At 40.9% G+C, this 25,159-nt stretch overlaps 1 protein-coding gene across 1 annotated transcript in view; it reads left to right on the top strand.

The window, feature by feature from the left end:
* LOC121848563 (tribbles homolog 2-like) overlaps positions 1 to 11,060 on the top strand; it is an 11,550-nt gene extending 490 nt beyond the window's left edge. Inside the window, 3 exon segments of the mRNA XM_042333261.1 lie at positions 315 to 423; positions 426 to 606; positions 7,843 to 11,060. Of these exon segments, the coding sequence (XP_042189195.1) occupies positions 315 to 423; positions 426 to 606; positions 7,843 to 8,317 (765 nt within the window). The 3' untranslated portion in view covers positions 8,318 to 11,060.
* The last annotated feature ends 14,099 nt before the right edge of the window (positions 11,061 to 25,159 follow it).

Here is a 25,159-nt window from a genome sequence, read left to right on the forward strand (position 1 = left end):
CCGGTGTCCAGGGGTATAACTTCAGAGCATAAACCGTCCGTAACCGACAATAAATCGCGTTGAGATATTCGAGCTGTTTAATCCGATGGTGATATATATATTTTCCGAAATGCGCACTCGGTGAAACTTTTAATCGGGCAGTTAGTTAAGGGGATCGCATTGCATTCACGGCCCTTACCGTGTGCTGCAGCTTTTCTGCATATGTATTTGAAACGCAGAATGATTTGTGTATCGGTTAACTTTATTGACTGTGTTGGATCCGGTGCCAAATCCAAATTATATATATATATTTTTTTTTTTGTGTGTGTTTGCAGGTATTCGAAATCGGTCGGTATCAAGAAACGTTGGGAGCCTATTTCTGTTTGTCTGCACAAGACAACATCAACCAGATCACCGAAATCCTCCTGGGGGAGCAGAGGGCGTACGTTTCTTTGAAAGGAGCCATGGGGATATGCATTCCTTCGTTCGCACTTGCAAGAGGCTCAAAGAGGACGAGGCGGCCCGACTGTTCTATCAGATAACGTCCGCCGTCGCTCACTGCCACGACAGTGGTGTGGTACTGCGAGACCTCAAACTGAGAAAATTTGTCTTTAAGGATGAGGAACGGTAAGATCAGCCACGGCATCCCATCCCATCACATCACACCCCTCTGCGCGCGTCAAATCCGATGAGAGAGGTCTTTAGCGTATAAAGCCACCGACCACCCGGGAGTGACCCCCTCCCCACTCTCCTCCTCCTCCCCCACTCTCCTCCTCCCCCCCCCCACTCTCCTCCTCCCGCAGTGTAGAGTAGTGCTGCACAAGAAAGCCATTGCTCGGCTCCTGTTCGGTTACAGGTATTGCACTTCTCTGGTGTTCTCCCCGACGCCCTGTGACACAGTCCACACTTGTGTTCCCCATTCCTGGGAGCGTTTGCAACTGGTGGGGATTTAAAGAAGTCGGTGTCGCGCCGGTGGGGGTTTAACTTGTGAGACAAAAGGCGAGTGGAGATCACATCGGGGGGTGAGAGGATCCGGTTAACCCAACGCGGTGGTCGGAGGTGAGATGCCCTGACATCGCACGGGTTAGGAACGAGTTCCAGTGCACCGGGACTTGTAACTTTGACCTGAAACGAGATGGGTTCAGGGCCATTGGGGTCACATGCTGTTGCTGTTCAGTGCGAGGCCAGTTATATATAATAATAATAATAATCCTTGCATTTGATATAGCGCTTTTCACGTCAGGAGGACGTCCCAAAGCGCTTCACAGAACACACTGTAAAGTGAATTGACTGTATATTTGTGGGCGAACGCGGCAGCCAATTGCGCACAGCAATGTCCCACAAACAGTCGTAGATTGAAAATGACCAATTTAATTATTGTTTTGGTTTTTTGGAGGGATTATTATTAGGCGTGTGGAGTAAGGAAACTTGCCCAAGGTTTCGCCCTGCCTGGAATTGAACTCAGTTATTTCCGTGATGAAAGGCACATCCAAATGCTGAATGAAATCGAGCACCGTTTCCCCCCTTCTCTCTCTCTCTTACTCTCTCTCTGAGAGAGAGCAGCAGAGCTTTCATTGCAACCTGCAGTTTGCATTCAGAACCGATGGCCATCACAATTACACACGTAATTGACACGGACGGGGCTAATAGCCTTGTTGGTGCAGATAGCTTCCTCCCACGCTTTTGCATCCTGTTTTATAAACTACTGCAGGTTCAACGCAACGCTGGGAGGGGTTTAAAAAACACACACACACACACACAAATGCAATGAATGCAAACCCGAGCGAGCTAACTTTAGATGGCTGCGAAACGCTGGGAATAAATAAAATGCGCAATCGTTACGCCAGGGAAGCGAATGCTGCCAGAAAAAAAAAAGGGGGAGATCACTTGAAACGAATTGAAACGTTATCCTGTGACTGGGTGGGGAGGGGGATGGGGTTTCGAGATGGTCGTGGCTGAACCAGTTTGAGGATGGATTGCTTGACTGGGGAGCGACGGCAAAGCAGATCAACTTGAATGGTTGGAAACGTTAGCATTGCTCAGGTCCATTCACAAACCCCCCCCCAAAAAAAAATTTATAAGAATGGAGACCCGTAATATTTTCTTTGCTGAAATGCAACGGGTTGCAGAATATTCTTGACAACTCCCCCCCCTCCACCCCTCCCCATTTATTTCAGAAATGTGGGTGTGGGTTGTGCAGATTGCAACACCAGGACTGGCCTTTTAAATGGTTCTCTGGAGAAAGGCAGAGAGTGTCAGGGAAACCAGAGACAAAACCTTATTAAACAGGAGCTGTGTGTGTGTGTGTGTGTTTGTGTTGTGTGTGTGGATGGTAACAACGTGTCTGGGGGGGCGGTGGAGTGTGTGAGTGAGTGAGTGTGACTGAGTGAGTGAGTGAGTTGAGAGGAGGTGTAGTGTTCGCTGTGATGAAGGAGGGGAATGTTAATAGGAATGTGAGGAATGCAGATGGCAACTGTATCCACAGTGTCCCGGTCTCTCTCGCCACGTGGAGAGGGCTGAGGATCACCGATCTGAAGCTGTAGGGGACCCCCTCCCTCCCTGGAACAACAACAACAACAACACCACATTGAGAGAACGGAATATTGCAGGTGGGAGGGAGGGGGGGGACCGAATCTCCCATTTTAACGGTGCGCCAAAGCCTTCAACACGAAGAACCCCACCGATCATTTGCTGCGATCGCTGTTGCAGAAGAGACGCCTTTTGTTTTCAATCGGTGCCCAGAGCAGAGCCTCTCTCTCTCTCTCTGTGTGTGGTGTTTGTTGAGGTTTTCCTTTGCAAATCACCAGTGGCATTTGCCTGATGCCAGTTTCTTGCGCATTTTATTTTTCAAACGAGTTATCAATTTTTTTGTTTGTTTTTACGTTATTTCCCTCCCACAACCCCCCCCCCCCACACCCCCCCAAAAAAACACACACACACAATATGGGAAGGAAAGAACGATGGCACTGAATTTCTATAGTTTTTTTTTCATTTTAATTTTTTTTTAAAAAAAGGGATCTGCAGCATTTTGGTGCAAATGAGTTTCGTTGCATCGAGTGAGATATTTTTAAGTGAATGCATTTTCTCTTTCTCTCTCTGTGTGTGTGTGTGTGTGGTTCCCTCAGCAATGAGCCTACGTGCAAGCTCGGACGGATTGCAAAGCTGCTCTTTCATCTGTTGCAAACGTTGTTCAGATCGCCCGATGCTACTGCTGATAAAAAGGGAGGGAGGGACGAAGCTGTTTTTAGTGGCAGGTTCCCCCCCCAGTCTCTATAGCGACACAGGGTGCATTTCCTGCACACTGCTCTGCGGTCTCATTCACACACTAATGGGAAGGCAATCGCAGGCAATCATAGCTTCCCTTTTTGGGGGGGGTTAAAAGCTACCTCGACAGCTGTAGTCCTGTTTTGCAACACTTGAGGGAGGTTTATTTGGTTTGTAATGTGCCCAGGATCACTCATTTTTTTCCCCCAGCTTTTCATTGCCACAGGTTCCCACTTTTTTTTAAAAACAAATCCCCAGCCCAGGTTTTGGGCAGCATTTGTAAAGAAGGGAGGAACCAGGCTATTTGCGGAAGGAAGACCTTAAATAAGTTACCTTATTGTTTTTTTTAAATCAAATGCACAGTTTACGTAGGTGTAAAGCATCCGGCCAAGGGGTATGCAAATAACTAGAAGCAAATCTTGACTATTTACTGGTCGAATAATTTACTCCCACCTAAAATTTGCATGTGCAGTGTTTTCATTTTGTGCTTTGCAATTTTCATTCTTTTTGTGTCATTGGTGTTAGCCATTGGAATATCTATTAGCTGAGCTAATCACAGGTTAAACAAAATCATTGGGGTAGCCCAGAAATTTGAGAATTAGCTTCACACAGTCTTTAGGTAAATAGGTGAGTCATTTTTGTTATCTCCTGTAAATTAGCACAAGCAGATGATGGCTGCAGTAGTTTTTAGCATTACCAGTAAATCTATTGTTATCAACAAGTTAGGTTTGTATTAAAATATCAGTAAGAAAGTGTAACTTTATAGTAGTTGTGCATCTCTATCCTGTTGGGAGTTAGCCTCTTGAAAGTGGTGAGAGATTGGGGTATGGCTGCTGATGACGCTCGCCTTCATGCAGATTGCTGTTCTAAATATTCAACTTGAATGTCTGTTCAACCATAGGAGTCATTCCAGTCAACTTTCTCTTCTTTCCCATTCTCCATATACATCTGCTTCCGGCAACTGTCAGTGCACTTCAGGGATAAGACAATGTATTTATATAGCAAATGACGTCTCAAGGACACCTCAAAGCTCTTTACTCAGCTGCCTGGGCACCCAAGCTGGGGGAGGGAAGATGACTGAAAGCAGATACTGAAGTAGACCTCCAGCTGAGGTTGGTTGACCAGCTCTACAAGTGCATTTACCAATTGAGTCATATGAGGGCCAGAAGCTCACTTGTTCAAAACATTTGGTTTGATATTTCTGTGATCCATCTATTTTAATCGAATTGTGGGGACATTTTGTGTGAATGATGAGGGACTTGCTTATTGCCTGGTTACTTAGTATAAGCATGATACGTTGTATTCAAATTACTGCATTGAGTTAAGCCACTCAACTAAAAGGTCAGTATTTGTATATCTAGATATGCCGCAGTAATACCCCAATCGCCAGTGGTGATGTTAAGACTCCTTATTAAGTAATGAATATCTGAAGAGATTTGGTTGAACTGTTGCAAGTTTTTCTTGCTCTAGAAGTCATTGAGAGGATACAGCTTGGCCTAATTTTTAAACTTTTAGAGACACGTGGGTTGATTGAATTAACGATGTAATTCCTTTCTAAAATTGGGGCACCTTACATCACTTTTGTGTTAATTAAATGAGGGAAAACTGCACAAATGAGCATGGGAAGCTTCAATCAGAGCGATAAGAGGTTGAGAATAAACTATTTGTTACTAGATTTCACTTTCCCCCTCACTAGTTTGTTCATCAAATTTAAAGGACTTTTGTGCAGACTTGGTGTATTTTTGCTCAGTATTTTTGGAAATCTGGACAAGAAAACCTATTGTTTTGGATTGTACAAGTAAGCTACAGATATGTCTGAACTACATGTCTACAGATAGTTGGGACTGGGTTACATGACTAGGATTACATGTGTAGAATTGGCACATGCAACACTGAAGCCATCCAGTTCCTAATCCGGGTCTACCTGGTGTTTATATACTCACTTGATCTTCTACCAATTCTCTCCTCCCTTATGTGCAAAGAGCACTTGTTAAATGTGCTGAGCTTTTATTGAATATGATTAAATGTTGCCTTGAGATTGGAGTGTATTGGCAAATTCTGGATATTGGACTGTGTGAAATGAAAATGTTCATTCGTATGAATGAAACAGTGTAGCGTGGAATGCTGGGAATTGCTTTGAGGTAATTAGTGGTCTGTGGTTAAGACACAAAACCTGGCAACCTCTCTGTATAATTAATTACCTTGGAATCGTTTTGCTTTGGAAATGGAAAGTGGGTAAAATATTTCTTGCCTCAGGCATAAACCTTCATGTACTTGTCTCAGCCAGGGAACAGAGTTCAAGAAAGAATAGAAAATGAACTAGTACTTATTGGAGGAAGGAACTGAATGCACCTTCAGAAGTATAAATCCTGGGAAGCCGTTTGTCTAAAATGTTTGAAAGGAGAGTAATGATGTCGCAGAAATTTTGTTTATATTTGAAGTTTACCATTTCACTACCTTGTTGAAGTGAACAAAATGTGTTCAATTAAGTACAGTGGTGGCCAACCCATGGCCTATGGGGCCGTTAAGAAGCAGCCTTCCCCCAAACATTCACACTAGTCTACGTAAGTCCATGTCTGATCGGTAGTGTTTCCAGGTTTTTCTTGATTGAGTATTCCTTCATTTTATGGCATAAATCAAGAAATATTCAATCAAGAACATTTATTTTGTTGGCTGACCAAACAAATTGGCCACCAATGTTCTAGTGGGTTATCATATGAAGACATCCAAGGCACTTAAATTATATGAATCCTACTTCACCCTAATTTGCTTCATTCACAAGGAGTGCATGAATGTTTGGGTATAGGTATTTTTGCTTTTGATAGATCCCACTTCCTATTTTCAACACTTCCACTGTAAACCATAAGGTTACAGGTCAAGTTGTCCATCCAGCAGTCTGACCAACAGGTGGTAAAATTCTTGCACATTAGTTTTACATGTAGATGAGAGTGCTTGACATGGATGCTGTACTACTACTGGCACCTGTGTGCTGCTGTATGTATAGTGCTCTTCTCGACTGGTTCTGTCTCTAGTGTGGCATTGTTCAATGCACATAAGTGATATGACTTCCTAGATCTGCAAAATATGCAACTTAATGGGGGAGGGGGGTGCGAGAGGGGAAACATAGAAAAACATTTTAAATCTGAGCCAGAATTATTGAAGATACCATTGGTGTACATGTGTTGAATGAGTACTAAGTTTTTACTAATTGTAACAATAATGAAAACCCTGTTGAGTTTACACATCCCAAATTGTGTGGTTATTTTTAGAGCTGCAAATGCTGGTGCTGAGCCGGTTGATGAAAGAATAGCGTGTGTACCTATAGTACTCCTTGCAGTTGAAAGGAACTGGTTATTGATGTGGGAGTCTCCCTTGTTCAAAGTAGATTACTTTTGAAATTTGTTCCCAAACAGCTTGTTTTGTTTGCATGGCTAGATTCATCAAACAATTAGGTTGTTAGAAAAATAGGTATTGCCTTTAGCAAGAACATGATTGAATGCTTATGGTTACCTCCAACCCTCTCCTTTCAGTACTGAATGACTCACCGATCCTGGACTGTATATGCAGCAGTTCCACATTTCCTCCCGTCTTTATTCCAATACCATCCTAGGGACTCGGAGATTATGAACAAAATAAAAGTATACTAATTATCGTGCTTTTTAAAAATAGTACAACACGCAATAAACCTGTGTCAACAAGCTGGCTACATCCCAGCAAAGAATTTGCAAAGATTTGGTACATAAAGTCAAGCAGATCACTCGGAAATGGGTCGCCATTTTTATAAAATAAACAATAATTGACTAATGGGAGTCTTTCTGAGTCAAGATGCGGTTGCTTTGCTGGAAATAGTGATGGCTGTGGAGTGTCTAATGTGAGTGAGGAAAAAGTATGTTGTATATGACTCAGTCAATGTATTTGGTTTCGCTGTGGGAATAAAAATAGTATTCCACAGTTCCTAGGGTGTACTCTATTTATAATGCCAGGTCTCAAATGAGTGCTTGATTTCCATTGTCATCAATATGAGGCAGCTTTAGTCTTTTCAGACTTTGATCAATACGTTGAAAATGTTGCAATTTTTAAAATATTTTTAAGAAAGTGAAAGACTACTTTCCAGTCTGGGAAAGTACCCATTAATTTGGTGGGGTTCTCAAATGTTGTCTGTTTGGAAATTGATGTCGAGAATTAAAGGCACATTGTTCCCAGATGGCCAGATTATTTTTTCTAATAACTTTTTAAAATGCATGCTTGTGGAGACTTTTTAGTATGGTAGCTAGTTTGATCTGCTTTTGGGATGGTAATCTTCAACTAACCATATAAATATCACAAGTTGTGTGACTTCATAATGAGCTGNTTTTTTTCTAAATGTAATTTAAGATCAACATTGGATAACAAATTAATAGAGATGTAATATTGACACTGGGAGACAATAGTGGATATACTGTCGGTGACAAATATAGTTGTTTTAAAAGCACAGACATGTTGACTAAAGATTAATTGGTTATTTTGCACATGTTAAGTTAACATCTCGGTATGCTGACAAATGTTCTTTATTCTCAATTTCTTATGTGATTTCCTTTTCTCTCCCTCCCTCTGTTACAGGACACACGTGAAGTTGGAAAGCTTGGAGGATGCTTATATCTTGACCGGTGAAGATGACTCTCTTTCGGACAAGCATGGTTGTCCAGCATATGTGAGCCCTGAAATCCTTAACACCAATGGCAGCTACTCTGGTAAGGCAGCTGACGTTTGGAGTCTAGGTGTGATGCTCTACACAATGCTCGTGGGACGGTATCCCTTCCATGACGTAGAACCCAGTTCACTCTTTAGCAAGATTCGACGTGGCCAATTTAGCATTCCAGAAACTCTTTCCCCACGGGCAAAATGCCTTATCCGTAGCATCTTGCGACGTGAGCCTTCGGAGAGGCTGACATCCCGGGAAATCTTGGACCATCCTTGGTTTGCCTCTGATTTCACAGCTTCTAGTTCCGGATATGGTGCTAGCGAAAAAGAGGCTGCGGATCAGCTGGTGCCTGACGTGAATATGGATGTTGAGTTGGACCCATTTTTCAATTGAGCTCACCCGCAGGATGGGCGTCATCTAGAAGGTACAACACCCGGTACCCACCGCATGAAGGAGTCCTTCCTGATCTGACTAATGGTACCTTGAATCGACCTAGCTTGGTAGCAAAAGTCGGACAGATGTTTCATGATTTTAAAATGACTAGCAAAGTGGGACTTCTAAGGGTTAACATGTAGCACAAAAAAATTAGCGGGTTCTGCTATCAAGTTAGATTGATTTGGAGGAAAAGGCAGTATAAAATGTTGCAGCTTCTCATCTCATGGAGCCAAGGAGAGCGCTGAATACTGCATGTGTTAGTCACTGCAGTTCATCACTCCATTTTATAATGGTTGCAAATCACAATTAAATAGAAACGTAATTAGCCTCTACACGATGTAACACATTGGCATCGCACTGTTAGATTATTTTCCTTCTCTCATTATTCAGGGAATGTACAATCCTGTAAGAGTCTCTTTATAATTGTTTCCTGATGTTTTACTTCAATGTGATTCATTTAAAAAAAATTCTAGGTGCACATGACCGACTGATATAAAATGCGGGTGCTATAAGGAAAAGTTCTGCTCGTGTTTATATGTAGCTATTTTCATTATCTTATCTTATGTAATTCATCCTCNTTTTTTTCCTGAGTAAACTGCTTAATATTCTTGTCAGAGAAACAAAAGACAATTTTAATGCTTAGTTCCCCAAGTAGGAATAACTGTTATTCGTTGAGTGTACAATACTTTGTTGCAGGTTGGCAGGAAGCTATTGAAATGTCACTTATACGTAACTCCACTGGTTTGGTGAAGTCTCTTTTGGAGGATATTCAGGGTTTGAAATACCACAGTTTATAGTAACCGCTGTACTAGTGCAAATAAAACTGGCCCTGCCTTGTCAAAGTAATCTCATGCTTTTGGTAGTAAATATTTTATTTTAAAATTCAGATTACTTTTCTGGTTTTGAAATCTAGTTTCTGTAGGAAGGGGTGAGATAAAGAAAGTCTTCCCTTTTACACTGCTTTTCTTGCCCCTTCTTCATTCTTTCTCTTCCCTGTACCTCCCCAAAATCTCTTAAGTTTGCTGAGATAATAACCATCTTGGGCTCCACAGTGTGCTACTAATCAAATGTCTCCAGAAAATCAGGTCCTTATCTGCCACTGCACGACCCCCTGAAGAATATAGGCTTGTCAAGAAATTGGAAGTGTCTAGTTCGTGACACTTCACTAGCCCGCTTGAGGCAATTCAAATGTGGGTGTATTGAATGAATACCTAATGCGTTCAGTTTGATAGCATTATATTACTGTAATGGACAGTCATGTCTGCTTACAGCCTTCTTATTTATGAGCGTCAGAGTATTCTTTGAAAACAACTTTAGAATATTTTGTCTCCTTTCTATCTGCTGGAGAATAAATAAACTCTCCCTTTAAGATCAGTGGCAATGCTGCTTTAAATCATGAACTGTTTGCCAAGCTGGTCCAGTAACAACTGGTTGAAGCTTTTCATAAGTTTAAAGCATCCACACTGCTGAGAACCTCAAGTAGGGTTGTGTGTGAGTAATTGTGGTCATGGGTTCAGTGTCCTATGAACAATATACTATAAGATTTTAATGAATTGCTGGTCCACCCTTGTGGATCAGAAGTTCAGTGAATTCATCAAGCAGTAAATTTGTCGGATCTATTATTTTGCAGTGAGACTCTGCTTCTATGAGGCACCGTATTGAGTGAGCGCATCATGTCTGGGAAGGCCCAGTTACAATGGAGTTGCCCTGCCTCATTGAGCCCAAGGTGGTAAAATTACAAGCATTAAAACACTAGACATGATTTTAGTTGCTAAGTTACCATTTTGTTTTGTGGTCATGAATGCATCATCATGTGGTTAGATGCAACTGAATTGTGTGCCAAGGATACATTACCAAGTTTTCTTTTAAATAAATGGACTAGAGTACTCTTGACAGTCCATAGTACATTACTAATACTGTACATGATGGAAAATACTGTGAAAATCAAGTACAACTGACCTTTTTACAAAGCATTATATCCAGTACAAGCACATTATGGGCCTATTTTGGTTTAAAAACACAGCACAGATGAATCTTGTGCATTCATTGTGTATTTCAAACCCCGAATAGCTGTAGGTTTGTAGAATGTATTTTTTTTAATTTTAGCTTGTCAAATTGCTTTTCCTCTGCTTTCAAATTGCTATATCTTATGAACCTCTTATCCAGCATCCTTTATTTCTTGTGTTGTCTCCAGTACCTCAGTTGTTTGATTACTGCCTGTACCAGTTCTGTGAAATGGTCATGTTGGTAGGTATATGTGGACTCTTGTAGTACGTAATTGTTACTTGAATTTGTGCTTTTATAGTATGTTGCATGTACGTACAGCTACTTGACCTATTTGACTTATGGATGCTATTGCCTGCATTTCAGGAGAGCTTATGCCAATTTAAAAACACAGAAAGAGGATGGTTCAGTTTTCATTGGGGGGGGAAAAAGCTGCAGCGGACCTGCCTAGTGTTAATTTGACAAAAAATTTCACAAAGTAAAAAGGGAGTGAATTTATATTCACTCCGTAGATGGTGCTGAGTTGGTGCTATGTTAAGGAGGACTACTTGTCTTTGTTTCAAACTAAAATGGAAGGGGAAAGGAGGAGATTGCATGGTGGGTTTTACTGCCTCTGGTGTTTTGATTGTATTGTATTTGGTTTGATGTTTTGTCCTAATCTTCTCTTCAGTAAATAAATTGTGAATTGCACATTTAACTGAGTGCTTCCATTTCTTCTACATCTGTTTACCTTTGCTCCTTTACAACCACTGAGCATATAATAATTATTAAAGCACACGTTTGACTGGTACAAAGGCCAATCTGTGCACCTATAAATAGAACAAGCACATGTTCAAAAGAAACTCCTTTATATTAAAGAAAAGGTGCCTTGTGGCAATTTGTGCAACATTGTTAACTATGAAGAAGCGGTGAAAGCCCTCGCTCGTGGAAACATGGATGTGACTGCCAGGAGTTTTGGGGCCAATCACAATGCTGAATTATCACTATGCATGTAATCCTCACGTGTAGTCCACCATAGCCGTTGAATATTACCTAACAATCACATTTGAATATCCGAATTTTACCTCCAGGTTTCTCTCCCTTTCAAACCGTGTGGACCTTTTACCGTTCCGCCTACCCACCCTCATTCCAAACAAAACTATTTGTCTTCTCACATGGTATTAGGTAACTTCACTGTCTTTGCCCTCTGCCTGTCTAACTTTGTAATTATAATCCTTGCATTTTATATGGCGCTTTACCATTTCATTCATATGTCTCAAAGCGCTTCACAGGATACAATGTAAAGTGTAATGACTACATTTTGTAGGTGAAACTCAGCAGCGAGTTCCACACAGCATGTCCCACAAACAGGCATGGAGTGAGTGACCAATTTTATTTATTTGGGGGATTGTTGGCCAGGACACCGGGAGAGAGAAACTCCCTTCTCTTATGAAATAGTGCAATGGGTTCTTTAATGTCCACTGAATAGGCAGATGGTACTGCTTGTGCCAGTGATATGGCATGTGTGAGCACCCTGTACTGCATTCACTCTTCCCTTTGTGGCACTTTGAAACCTTGGGAAACGTGTTATTTGAACCTGCATTACTTAGCTTTTGACATTGTCTACATTATTATTAATATTTATCCATAAGCTTTACACCATTCCTGATTTTAAATTATAGTGAATGGTTTACAAAAGAAAAAAAACTTGTATCTGGTAATGCCCTTTGACCCACACTACACCTTTTACTTGGTGTTACATGCACCTTACTGATGGAATGGAAGGATCCTAATCAAAGCATCTCTAACCAGTCTACTTGAAAACAAATACTGTACAAGGCTAAAATAATCTTGGGGTTCCCAACTGAACCACTTGTCTGATTTGGGAGGCAAATTTCCAGGCATCTCTTGGGGTGCAATAACCCAAATAATACTGCAGAATTGACTACATGAATATTTCTTGTAACATTAAAATGTACTTTAATTTATTATTTTGGATGGGGCAATCTGGTACAGTATTGTAAAATATCTGCTTTTCTAATAAAGGTTAATGCAATTCATTTAGTATAAAAAATAGAAAAGCAGATATTTTCTAGAGGGGGAGAGACTCGATAGTGTTAGTATTCAGAGGGATTTAGGTGTCCTTGTACACCAATCACAGAAAGTTAGTCTGCAGGTACAGCAAGCAACTAGGAAGGCTAATAGCATGGTAATGTTTACTGCAAAGGGGTTAGAGTTCAAGAGTAGGGAAGTCTTGCTGCAATTGTATAGGGCCTTGGTGATCTTATAGAAACCTATAAGATTTTTAAGGGTTTTGACAGGGTACATAGTGCACTGTTTCCCCTGGTTGGAGAATCTAAAACTAGGGGTCATATTCTCAGGATTAAAGGTCAGCTCTTCAGAACTGATTTGAGAAAACATTTCTTCACTCAGAGGGCAGTGAATTTATGGAATTCTCTACCCCAGAAGGCTGTGGATGCTCAGTCATTGAACATATTCAAGACTGAAATTGATAGATTTCTTAAAAAATTAAAGGATATGGGGATAGGGCAGGTAAATGGAATTAGGTTAGAAGATCAGCCACAATCTTATTAAATGGCGGGGCAGGTTCGAGGGGCCAAATGGCCTATTCCTCCTATTTCTTATGTTCTTATGAAGTGTGCTCAGGAATTGACACAGATGCATGTTGTGCTGCATCAGGTTAGAGGGTCAGATAATTTGAAAATTATGGCTTTGATGCTTATGGATGGCAAAAGCTTCATAATATGATATTGTAGCAAAGTGAAAGTGGTGCATTTAATCGCAAGCATGAACTCCTTGGGTTGAAAGACCTCTTTCAATGCCGTATCGTTTAATGCAATTCATTATATGATGCAATTTTGATACTTCCGTGGATAAATTTGGATCAATTTCATTTTTGGTCTGAAATCTGCTCGACCTGCTAACCTGTCAATATCTGCCGGTAGCTTGCTGCACTCTTAAGTCACTTAACACCTCCTAATTTAGTATCATTCCCAAATGGTGATTTAATAACCTCAACTCCTACACCCAGATAAGACTGAAGAGCTCCAAACCCCAATCACTGGGGCAAGTCACTCACAACTTGTACCTTAATTATCAGCCTCGCGCAATGATTGCGCTCTTGCCTCGGAGTCAGATGGTTGGATTCAAGCCCCACGTCAAGACTTGGAATCATAACGTTTAAGATGGCACTCCAGTGCAGTGCTGGAGGTGTGTTAAATTGTCTGAGGTGCCGTCCTTCGGATGGGATATTAAACCTGCCTGTTCAGCTGGGTGTTAAAAATCCCATGGCACTATGAGAAAAGAGAAGGAAGTTCCTCCTGGTGTCCTGACCAACAATCTCCCAAATAAAATTAGTCACTCACTCCAAGGTTGTTTACGGGACCATGCTGTGCGCAACTAGCTGCTGCTTTTCACCCACAAAATACAGTCAATTCACTTTACAAGCTCAATGATGTGATAAGGCGCTATATCAAATGCAAAGATTATCATTAAATTCTATTGATGATTATTGTTTAGACTATAGCTTGAATATAGCATTGTGTGGAGTTTTGGGTGCCACATTATGCAAAGTATATTGGAGCCATGGAGCATGTGTGTCATAGGTTCATGAGGATACCGTAGATAGAAATGATATAGCTATGAGAAGAGGATAGAAGTGTGGACTTTCCCTGTTGGGAAGAAGGTCGAGGGATAATATGCTAAAAGATATAATGAAAAGATTTGAGAGAATAAATGGTGACAATCTGTTCAAATCAAGTGGACATGAATTCAAGATTATGACTAGGAGTGTAAAAGAAGATGTTCAAAGAACTTCTGCTGGAGGGTTATTAGGTTATGGAGTGATTTTCCAGGGATGGTTATTGGAGCAGTCAAATGGCGCACATAACAAATAACTGGACACACACGTACAGAGGAAGCTATTGGAGGGTTTGGGGAAAGAGGATTAGGATGGTTAGCTTCTTGGAGTAGCATACACTGTGATTTTTAATGTCATGAACAGGTAGGCAAAAACCATTGTTAACAAGGTGATCAGAACGAATAGCATCTCTAATAATTCTACACACCCCCAGCCTGAACTGGAGGATCAACCTAGTTATGAATTCAAAGTCCCAACGTGGAACTTGAACCTACAACCTTCTGACTCGGAGACAAAAGTGCTACCAACTGAGCCAGGCTGATCTAAATCTTACATATGCCTATAATGTGCTGTGACTAGTGCTGTTTCTGTTTATTTTGTAGACCTCCTTGGATTGTTTATCAAAACAAAAACTACATCCGTGCTTCTATATCTTGATCAGACTCTTCCTGTAGACCATATTTTTCCCCTGTATTTCAGTATGGAATTTCCTGTATACACACAAGGGTAAATATGCCAAGAAAGGAGATAAAAAGACAACAGTGGTTTCCACATCCTTTCTGTTTGCACTCGGGATGTGTTTTTAAAAACAAATTATTTAAGGTACTACAAGATGCAAGATGATAATTTAATAGGCTGTAGATTATAGCAGGTAGGGAAGATGGAAGAGCTCCTGAGATATCTCAACAACGTGATAAGGCACTAAATCATGTGCAAGGATTATTTATTATTGATAATGACTGAAATTGCAATGTTTCTTAACGATGGAACATGATCACATTGAATCTGTTAGAATGAATTTGCTATGAAGCTTTTTTTTAACCCATGGAAATTTTTAGAATCATAGAAATTTACAGCTCAGAAGAAGGCCATTCAGCCCACCGTGTCTGTACTCTTTTAAGAGCAATTCTTTCAGTCCCATTTACCTACCCTTTCCCCATACCCCTGTAGTTTGCTCCTTTTTTGGTATTTTATCTAGTTCCTTTTGAAAGCTAAGTTGGATTCTGCCTTAATATCGCTCCCGGCAGGGCATTCTGTATTCAAACTACTCTGTGAGTGAAAAATATTCTCCTAACTTCCCCATTTGCTTGTTTACTAACCATCTTAAATTGATGCCCTCTAGTCACTGATTCACTGACGAATGGAAATAATTTCTTCTTATTAACTATGAAAAACCCCATAGAGTGAATAGTGAAATGCAATTTAAACATATGGAGAACTACCATGATTTAATAAAACAGTGAGGCAGGTTTGAAGACCCAAATGCCCTGTTCCTTTATTTATAATCCCTTATTTTTCCTGATTATATCAAACTCCCCAAATAATTCACTCACTCTTTTGTTGGTATTTTGTTGTAGTAGGAAATGTGCAGTGCAGCCTAATCTAATGAAAGGTACGGAGGAATGATCGGCAAATTACAGAGTAAATTCGGCTCTTATTGTCAACGCAAACCTCCATTTGATGTAAATATTAACACAGAAAGGTACTGTTTTCTGGAATATTTTGGTTATGTTTTACATGAGTGACAGTTTTCAAAACTTAATGTGCAACCATAAATAAACTTCTGTCTCACAGTTCTCAGTTTACATTATAAAGGAGCAGGGTAGGATCCACTTTTTTTTGTGTGTGTGACCTAGCTCCAGTTTAGGCTAAGAGGGAGTCAACGCAGATGGCTGATCTCAATTTTGAAATATCTGGTTTGTAGACGTATAATGCCAATTAAGGGAAAAATGGACCATTTGGATTTTGAAACAATTTGCCTGGCAAATATTTATCATACATTTGTTTTGGATGTAGGATGGTATTGCTTAACAGAACACGCGTCTCTTTGTATAATATCTGAATGTTGTTGCAAATGCCTTTGTGCCGTGTCATTGTTTACCTACACTCTCATACAGTTTGTTGCTTATCATGCTCTAGCATATAAAGTTGAATTAAGCTGGTATTCAATGAAATGACTCTGAAATGCTGGGATGCGGAGGATGACAGGCTTCAAAGAGCTGTGGGCCCACTCAATAGATGCTATAAACAGCTTGGGGATACAACTATTTTTACAAAGCTTCGCAGAGGGATGAGGGAGGGAACTGTTCATCAGTTATCAACTGGCACATCACCAGCAGCGGAAAGTCATAACATTATAATTATGACAATGATTTGCTTATTTTTCACTCCATAGATACATGACTCTTCCTCCTTCCTCCACCTCCCCACAGCTCAAGCTTACTGGACAGAACTAGTAACACTGTCTACAACTAAACTAAAATCCACCACGTGATTAAAGTTTATGAATAACTAATACATTATATTAAAATTAAATAATGGAGTCCTGTAGCTCAGTGGTTCGAGCATTCGCAAGCGAGAAATCTGGGTTCGATTCCTGGCAGGGCGAAATGTTGGGCAAATTTCCTTACGCCACACGCCTCTGTTTACCTAGCAGTAAGTAGGAACCTGGATGTTAGCTGCTTTTCCGGGAGTAATAATCCCATAAAAACTTATGTTAACTTCAACCCACGACTGTTTGTGGGACACTGGTGTGCGCAATTGGTTGCTGCATTTCGCTCAGAATATATACAGTCAATTCACTTTACAGTATATTCTGTGAAGCGTTTTGAGACGTCTCGAAAACATGATTATTAAAAGGCAATGTTATGTAAAAGTCTGTTACGTTAGTTACTTTTGGATGCTCATCAAAATGATGAAACTTAGCAAACAAGGCACAATGGCACTTAGTCTTGTTAAGCGAGGGGGTAGTAAGCAGGATCTCCTTGGAGTTGAGCTGGCTTGAAGGTTACATACTTGGCAATGAATTGTGGAATAGTCAACCCTCTGGAGTTCAACCAGCTAAAACCATAAAGCTTACCATGGAACAGTATGGTTTTAGCTGTTTTGAACTCCAGAAGTACCCCAACACATACTCTAGGGTTGTCAAGCATTCGCTTTCATCAAGATTACTCTAATACTTTCCAGAATTATGTAAGCGGGTTTATTATAAACTTTCATTGTAAGCACACGTTTATTATTAATTCACAGAAACGTAAGTGATACCTTCAATGAAAGAGGAGGTCATTAGATTAGTGCTTGGGTTAACAAGTAGGTGTATGTTAGACTGAGCAATAAGACAGTAATTAGCAATAAGGATTATGAAACCTTCATAAGATGTAGCATTTCCTGATTTAGGAAGTGGGGGAAGAAATGAGTCTCTCCCACTCCCTTAACATTAGATGTATTGTTTTGAACTTTCTTTTTCATGACTTTGAGATGCGAGGGAGGAAAGAAGATTTGAGTAAGTAAGTTACCACTTCCTCTGGAAGTTTTTTTTTCTCTGCACAGTGAATGTATAATCAATTTATTGTACAAGAAGCTCAATTTTCCACCTTAAAACTCAAAGAGGCTTTCCAGTATTTGAACCAATGCTAACCCTTTTGCCATTCAGAATTAGATTGTCGTAAACTCTCTGAATGCTGTTGTTAGCTTAAGTGTCATCAGTAACGCTTCATTAAAGTTTGATCTTAATAGCACTCTGAGGCTCAAGATCTTTTATGGTCAACGACACAAGAGCCCGTGTCATAAAATTTAAGATCAGGACAATTTGGGAAAATAAGCAAAAAATTAAACACGATATTGTAAATTTTGAGTTAGTGATAAACTGTATAATGAAAACTAAGATGCATTGGGTCCGTTTATCCTTCTTAGATTGGCAGGTTGTGACTAGTGGGGTGCCACAAGGATGAGTGCTTGTTTACAGTCCACATCAATGACTTAGATGAGGAAATAGAGCTTAATGTATCTAAATTCATGGACGATACAAAGCTAGGTGGGAAAGTAAGCTGTGAGGAGGACACAAGGAGGAGGCAAAGGGATATAGACAGGTTAAGTGAGTGGGCAAGAAAGTGGCAGATGGAGTATAATGTGGGGAAGTGTGAAGTTATTCACCTAGGTAGAAAAAATAGAAAAACAGATTATTTTCTAGAGGGGGAGAGACTAGATAGTGTTAGTATTCAGAGGGATTTAGGTGTCCTTGTACACCAATCACAGAAAGTTAGTCTGCAGGTACAGCAAGCAACTAGGAAGGCTAATAGCATGTTAGCCTTTATTGTAAAGGGGTTAGAATACAAGAGTAGGGAAGTCTTGCTGCAATTGTATAGGGCTTTGGTGAGACCGCACCTGGAATATTGTGTGCAGTTTTGGTCTCTCCTTATCTAAGAAACGACAAACTCACCTTAGAGGGGGTGCAATACAGGTTCACTAGGTTGGTTCCTGGGATGAGGGGTTTGACCTACGAGGAGAGGTTGAGTAGACTAGGCCTATATTCTCTAGAATATAGAAGAATTAGAGGTGATCTTATAGAAACTTATAAGCTTCTTAAGGGTCCTGACAGGGTAGATAGTGTGAGACTGTTTCCCCTGGTTGGAGAATCTAAAACTAGGGGTCATATTCTCAGGATAAAAGGTCTGCCCTTTAGAACTGAGTTGAGAAAACATTTCTTCACTCAGAGGGCAGTGAATTTATGGAATTCTCTAACCCAGAAGGCTGTGGATGCTCAGTCATTGAACATATTCAAAACTGAAATTGATAGATTTTTAAAAACTAAAGGGATTAAGGGATATGGGGATAGGGCGGGTAAATGGAATTAGGTTAGAAGATCAGCCATGAACTTATTAAACAGCGGGGCAGGCTCGAGGGGCCGAATGGCATATTCCTGATTTTATTTCTTATGTTCTTATTTATCATAACTTTAGGTTGGAAAGCAAAATTCCTGTTGTAAAATGGGTCTTTGTTCATAAGTGCCAGTCAGTAGAGGCTCTAAGATTTCAGTGAGCCATTTGCAAACATGGAAAGTGACCTCTCTAGCCTTAATCATGGATCATGGCCATAACTGGGATTGAGTTAAACCAGTGTAAGGGATAAAGGGGAAAAGCAGGTAAGTGGGACTTTGAATAGATTGATCTATTCAAAGCACAGTACAATTTGTTCTTGTCCTCCTCAACCAGGCCATTCTTCAAACCAATTTAATTCAAAAGACCATAATTGGGACACCAAAATCTTGATTTAATCTGACCCCATTTCCTAGGCAGTACATTGTGCAATGTTACGGAAAAAACTAGCTGAACAGGCTGTCACTAAATTGTACTTGACCTTTCATTACAGTGAAGACCAGGAGGGCCAACCTTGATATTACAGCTACAGAAAATAAAAAACATGCAAATTCAGACAGTGGGAATGTTAAACAAAGGGTTTTGATTAAAAGGACAGAATGGATGCAGTGAGCATGGTAACTGCTTTGCATCAGCAATAGGTCCCGACCAAAACTAGCAGATCAAGCTTACAATTAACAGAGAGCAGGACAAACAGCTCAGTTCCAATGTTATTACAGTAAATAAGGTACTGCACTGTATGCTGATTGCAGCATTCACAAAATTCTAGCTGGTGTGTTGTTATCAAAAGGCAACATGACAGTAGTATCCTGTTTTTGGTCAGCTGGGTGTCTGACGTGCAGAAACCCATTATCATGCATAAGAGTATCCAAACTGAATGTTCCACATACGTATGCAACTTACACATGGAAATTTTCCCTATACTTCTGTAGCTGACTCTTTTTAATGTATCTGTCTAGTTCCCTCTTGAAGGCTAATATGGATTTTGCCTCGACTACCGCTCCTGGCAGCGCATCCCATTTCCTAACTACTCTGCGTGAAAAAATTTATCCTAATGTTCCCATTTACTAACTATCTTAAATTGATGCCGTCCAGTTACTGAACTTACCGATCGGTGGAAATAATTTCTCCCTATTGCCTATTAAAGCCCCTCATAATTTTAAAGACCTCGATCAAGTCAATCGTCTTTGTTCTAGCGAAAAAAGTCCAGTTCCTCCAATCTCCACTCGTAGGCCAAACAAACTTCCCATGTTTGTCCAGCTAGGACCGTCATATCCATTAGGACTGGCTTGCAGGATCAATAGGAGTTGTATGGGAAGAATCCCTGCCCTCCAGGCCCTTCCAACAAGTCAGACTGGCTGATCTGCCATCAGCAGCGCCCTGGAGTACCATGGATCAAGCCTCAGGAACTGGACTAAGACTGCCTCAGAGGATTGATTTAATTCCGACCCTGTTGTCAAACATATGCCTTGAAGTCAGCTCAGTTCCATGGAGACCCTGCTTGATTCCCCCACCCTCCTACCCATCCTCCTACCCACAGTTTGGACACATCCTCCTATCCACAGTTTGGACACACATTGAGCAATGGTTCCATCAGTTAACCTGTTATATGCAGTGGAACAAACCAGTCATCTGTGACAGTTTCAGACCATTATTTTAAAATGCAGGTCTGTGCAGAATTTTGGAAAAGCTTAAGTTCAATCAAATTCAGTAATCTGATTTCTGTCGGTTAATTTAAGAACTGCAAACAAAACAGCTTTCAAATTCTGACTGAATTTAAGACTTTTCCAAAAGTCTGCAAGATCTTAGATTTTAAGACAACGGTCTGAATGCTAAGACCAAAAGAACTTTCAGGTTGCTGACTTCCATGTAAGCAGCTGAATACACATTTGTGGAAAGTAATCAGGACATGGCAAAAGTACACACAACAGGGATTTGGCTACATCACAACTGCCTACAAGTGGGATTTTATTTTATACACTTTTAAGAAAAAAGTTGTTTCTGTTTCCGACTCGCCTGCCCCAGGCTTTTTTTGAAACTGTAATTTTTTTATCATCAAGTTGGGAATAAATGCAATAACAAAATACGACCCTGAGTAAACCAGACGAGGGATCCTGGCTTTTGTGGGGTTTTGACATACTGTATTTGAGCTTCCTCATTTACAGTGGGTGAGTTCCAGAGTTTGAGCAGAAACAGACCTGCTTCCTCTTAATATAGTATGGAGGGACTGAAGCATTTCCCCAGGTACGTTGAAGATCATTTGTCTTGTAGCATTGAAAAGTGCCAGATGTCATGCAAAAGTTATTTTTTTGATTCGGCGAGTCTCGTGTATTTGAAGCCAAGAAACTTGAATGAATTATGACGTCCAGCTAACATGAATGTCCTACTTCTGACCTCGATTGGAAATCAAATTTTCCGAGTGTCATTTGCAGAATTTCATAGCCTGCATTAAACCAAAGAAGGTGACCCGCAGGAAACTAAGTGCACAAAGTACTGTTTAAAGGGGCAGTGCAAAGGTTCTGTGGCACTGATTGCTTTAGGACTAACTCATGCTGTATTTACGATGTTCCACTTCCTTCCTCTCCAGAAACAGCTTGGCGCCAGTCCACAGTGGGGCCAGTCTTGATGGGTTCCACTGACTTTCTTGTTTCAGCTGCTATTTCTTTATAATGAAACCAAATGTTTTGAATGTAATATGTTTCTTTGTTGATTGTGTCTGTCTGTCTCACTCTTTCTTATTATACTGCCTTGTTCGTCTCTCCTACTCTTATCATTCTTTGTTAATTGATAATGATTTCATGTTTACCAATTTAAGTTTCTAGAGTGAGTAAAGCAGTTTCTCAATAGCAACCTTGCATTGTGATTAATAAATATTATTCTGCATTACTTGCCTTAAGAAGGTTTCATCTGAATAAATCTATTTTAGTCACTTCATTAATGCTACTCATGTACCTTGGAAGGTCAATTTACAAATACGTAAAAACTATACAACGCAATTCATGTTTACGTAGTACTTTTCACACTTTGTGTCTCAAAGCGCTGGCCAACATTCCCCAAGATGATAATAATTGATCATTCACCTCCTTGCTGTCGGACATTGCTGCATGCAAATTAACTGCTGCATTTGCATACCAAATACACAGTCACAGCACATTGCAATAAATCTTTTCAATGGCTTTGAGAAATTTCGACAACGTGATAAGGTGCTTTATCAAATGCAAGGATTTTTATTATTATTATGAATCTCCCTTTAACCAGTTTAATACAATATTTGCCCACAAAATATATACGGTCAATTCACTTTACAGTCTATTCTGTGAAGCACTTTGAGACGTTGAGAAGACGTGAAAAGCACTATATCAAATGCAAGGATTATTATTATTATTTAATACTATAGTAACTGTCTCTCTGACTGGTGTTTCAGCTTTTGAAAGTAAAGTCAAAGTGTTGAAACTTCGTTAATCAAAGAAACCCTGACTGTGATTTCCCCTCAAAGTCGAGAAAGAAGGTGAGAATAGTACTTTGTGATAACGAAACTGAGCCATACAATTTTCCAGTTGTGCGATTGATGGAATCTATTACATTTCTGAAAGTACCTTTGATTGCGTGTATTCTCAGGACTGTTGTGTGAGCATGTGTGAGTGGGCTGTGTGGTTCTCTTTACATGATTGTTTGGTAATGTAATCAACGGAAGAAGAATATTCTCTTTGAAACCAACGTTTGTGCACTTTTATTGGAATCGAAAATCAGAAATCAGATTTTAGAGAGAAGTCACATTTTAGAGAGAATTTCTAAGATCAAACTTTTCTAAGGTTTCTCCGTTTTTTTTTAGACATTTTACATTCTTGATGCCATTTTCTTTTTGATCACGTTCATCAGAAAGAACAAGAAAACGAGTAGATGAGGAGGCCATTCAGACCCTCAAGCCCACTCCACCACTTTATTAGATTTTGGGAGATTAGATTTTGGGAGATCTTTTAAAGATCCTTTGCCATACCTCAAACTGTCCAAGTATAATCTCTCTTTCAAACATCCCTGTTGACTTGTTTGTTGGCTTGATGGCTTTAATCATAGTGTGGTGTGAATCCTGTTGGTTATTGGCATTAAACATCTTCTGTGAACTTCCAAAGTAAAAGTTTGCAAAGTAACCAAGTCCTTTATGATTCAGTGTACTAGCTCCTCCTATGCTTTATTTTCTATGACTCCAAGTCTGTTCTACCATAGGTCTGTGCCCACAGGCCCTACATAGTGCCTGGCATGTGATCAGGGAGAGGCAATGCACAAAAACAAGATTATCAAAGAATAAAAGATCCTGTGTCTCAAGAGCACATCATCAGAGGCCTGGCCATCAATTAGCAGACACTTGACTGGTGATTTGCTGCCAAACATGCAACAACAACAACAAAATTACATTTGTATTGCGCCTTTCATTCTGGGAGGACATCCCAAGGTGCTGGACAGTCAGTGTTTTGTACCCAAGCTGGGGATCGGGTTTGGGGAGGGTGGAGGGCAGGGGGGAAGCAGGTGACCAAAACCACGGTCGAAGAAGAGGGTCTTGAAATGGGTCTTGAAGGAGGCAAGGGAGGAGGCAAGGCGGAGGGACTGCAGGATGGAGTTCTAGAGGGTGGGGGCAGAAGACTCGCATGCCAATGGTGGGGTGGGCGAGGCGGGGGACTTGAAGCAGGCTGGAGCTCACTGAGGGAGGGAGCGGGCAGGATGGTAGGGATTAGGAGATGCTATAGGAGATTAGGAGATTTGTGGAGTCCTGTAGCTCAGTGGTTAGAGCACTCGCTTTGCAAGTGAGAGACCCGAGTTCAATTCCAGGCAGGTCAGGGCGAAACCTTTGGCAAGTTTCCTTACTCCACACAGAGCCTAATAATAATCCCTCCAAAAAAACAAAGCAATAATAAATTGGTCATTTTCAATCCATGACTGTTTGTGGGACATTGCTGTGCGCAATTGGCTGCTGCGTTTCGCCCACAAGTATACAGTCAATTCACTTTACAGTGTGTTCTGTGAAGCGCTTTGGGATGTCCTCCCGACGTGAAAAGCGCTATATCAAATGCAAGGATTATTATTATTATTACATAGGTAGGGGGGAGCAAGGCCATGGAGGGCTTTGAAGGTGAGGACCAGGATGTTAAACTGTATCCTCTGTGTGATGGGAAGACAGTGGATTCGGGCGAGGTTGGGGGTGATAGGGTCACGAAGCCTGGTGCGGGAGAGGACACGGGCTGCAGAGTTCTGGATAATCTGCAGCCTACAGAAGGAGGAGTTGGGGAGGCCGACAAGAATGGAGTTTGCACAGTCAAGCCTCAATGTTATGAATGCGTGTATGAGAGTTTCGGAAGCTTGGAGTGTGAGACAGTGGACGAGCCGGGTCACGTTGTGGAGGGGGTTTGAACAGGGTTTGGTGTTATGATTCGTGCTGGAGCCCCCCTCCTGACAGAGTCTGAAGCATTTTGAGACGTTACCCCACATGAAAGTGCTATACAAGTGGAAGTTCTTCTGGTTTCAGTAGTATGATTTGTACCTGGGCAAGAATAAATGCACCAAAACTGGAACCAAGAACCTCTAAGCATGAGGGCAAGTAACAGAGCTAGACATAAAATGGGTAGGTGTGTTGCCAGCATTGTCAAGACCACCACCCCTCACAGGCTGTTGACGCGTGAATCCTCCAGTTGGAGATGCTAAGCTTCAGCAGTAGCTGCTGTTCAGTGGTGCTAAAGGTTCTGCAAATAAATCTGGGAAGCCACCCAATTCCAGATATAAGATCCTGTGCTCGTGAACTCACACTCCTGATAACTCCTTCCACCACCAGCAACAACAATTTACATTTATATAGCACCTTTCACGTTGAGAGGATGTGCCGAGATACTGGACAATGGAGGGTTTGAACCCGAGCTGATCAGGGAAGGGTGGAGGGTAAGGGGGTGTGGAGGAGGAAAGATGACCGAAGGCATGGTCGAAAAGGAAGGTCTTGAGATGGGGAGTGACAGTGGATGAGAACATAAAAAATAATGATTCATGAATTTGAAATTGCATCTTATCACATTGCCAAGATGTGGGTAGGCAAATCCAGCAGCCAATTTTCACACTGTCCCACAAACACTCATGGAGTGAGTGACCAATTTTATCTGAATGGCTGTTGGCCAGGACAGTGGGAGAAACTCCCTTCTCTTTTCGAATAGTGTCATGGGATCTTTAACATACGCCTGAACAGACAGACGGGATCTCAGTTTAACATCTCATCCGAAGGATGGGAGCTCCACCAAGCAGCGC

This window comes from Callorhinchus milii, unplaced genomic scaffold, assembly GCF_018977255.1.
Source record: "Callorhinchus milii isolate IMCB2004 unplaced genomic scaffold, IMCB_Cmil_1.0 Scaffold3, whole genome shotgun sequence".
Taxonomy (NCBI): domain Eukaryota; kingdom Metazoa; phylum Chordata; class Chondrichthyes; order Chimaeriformes; family Callorhinchidae; genus Callorhinchus; species Callorhinchus milii.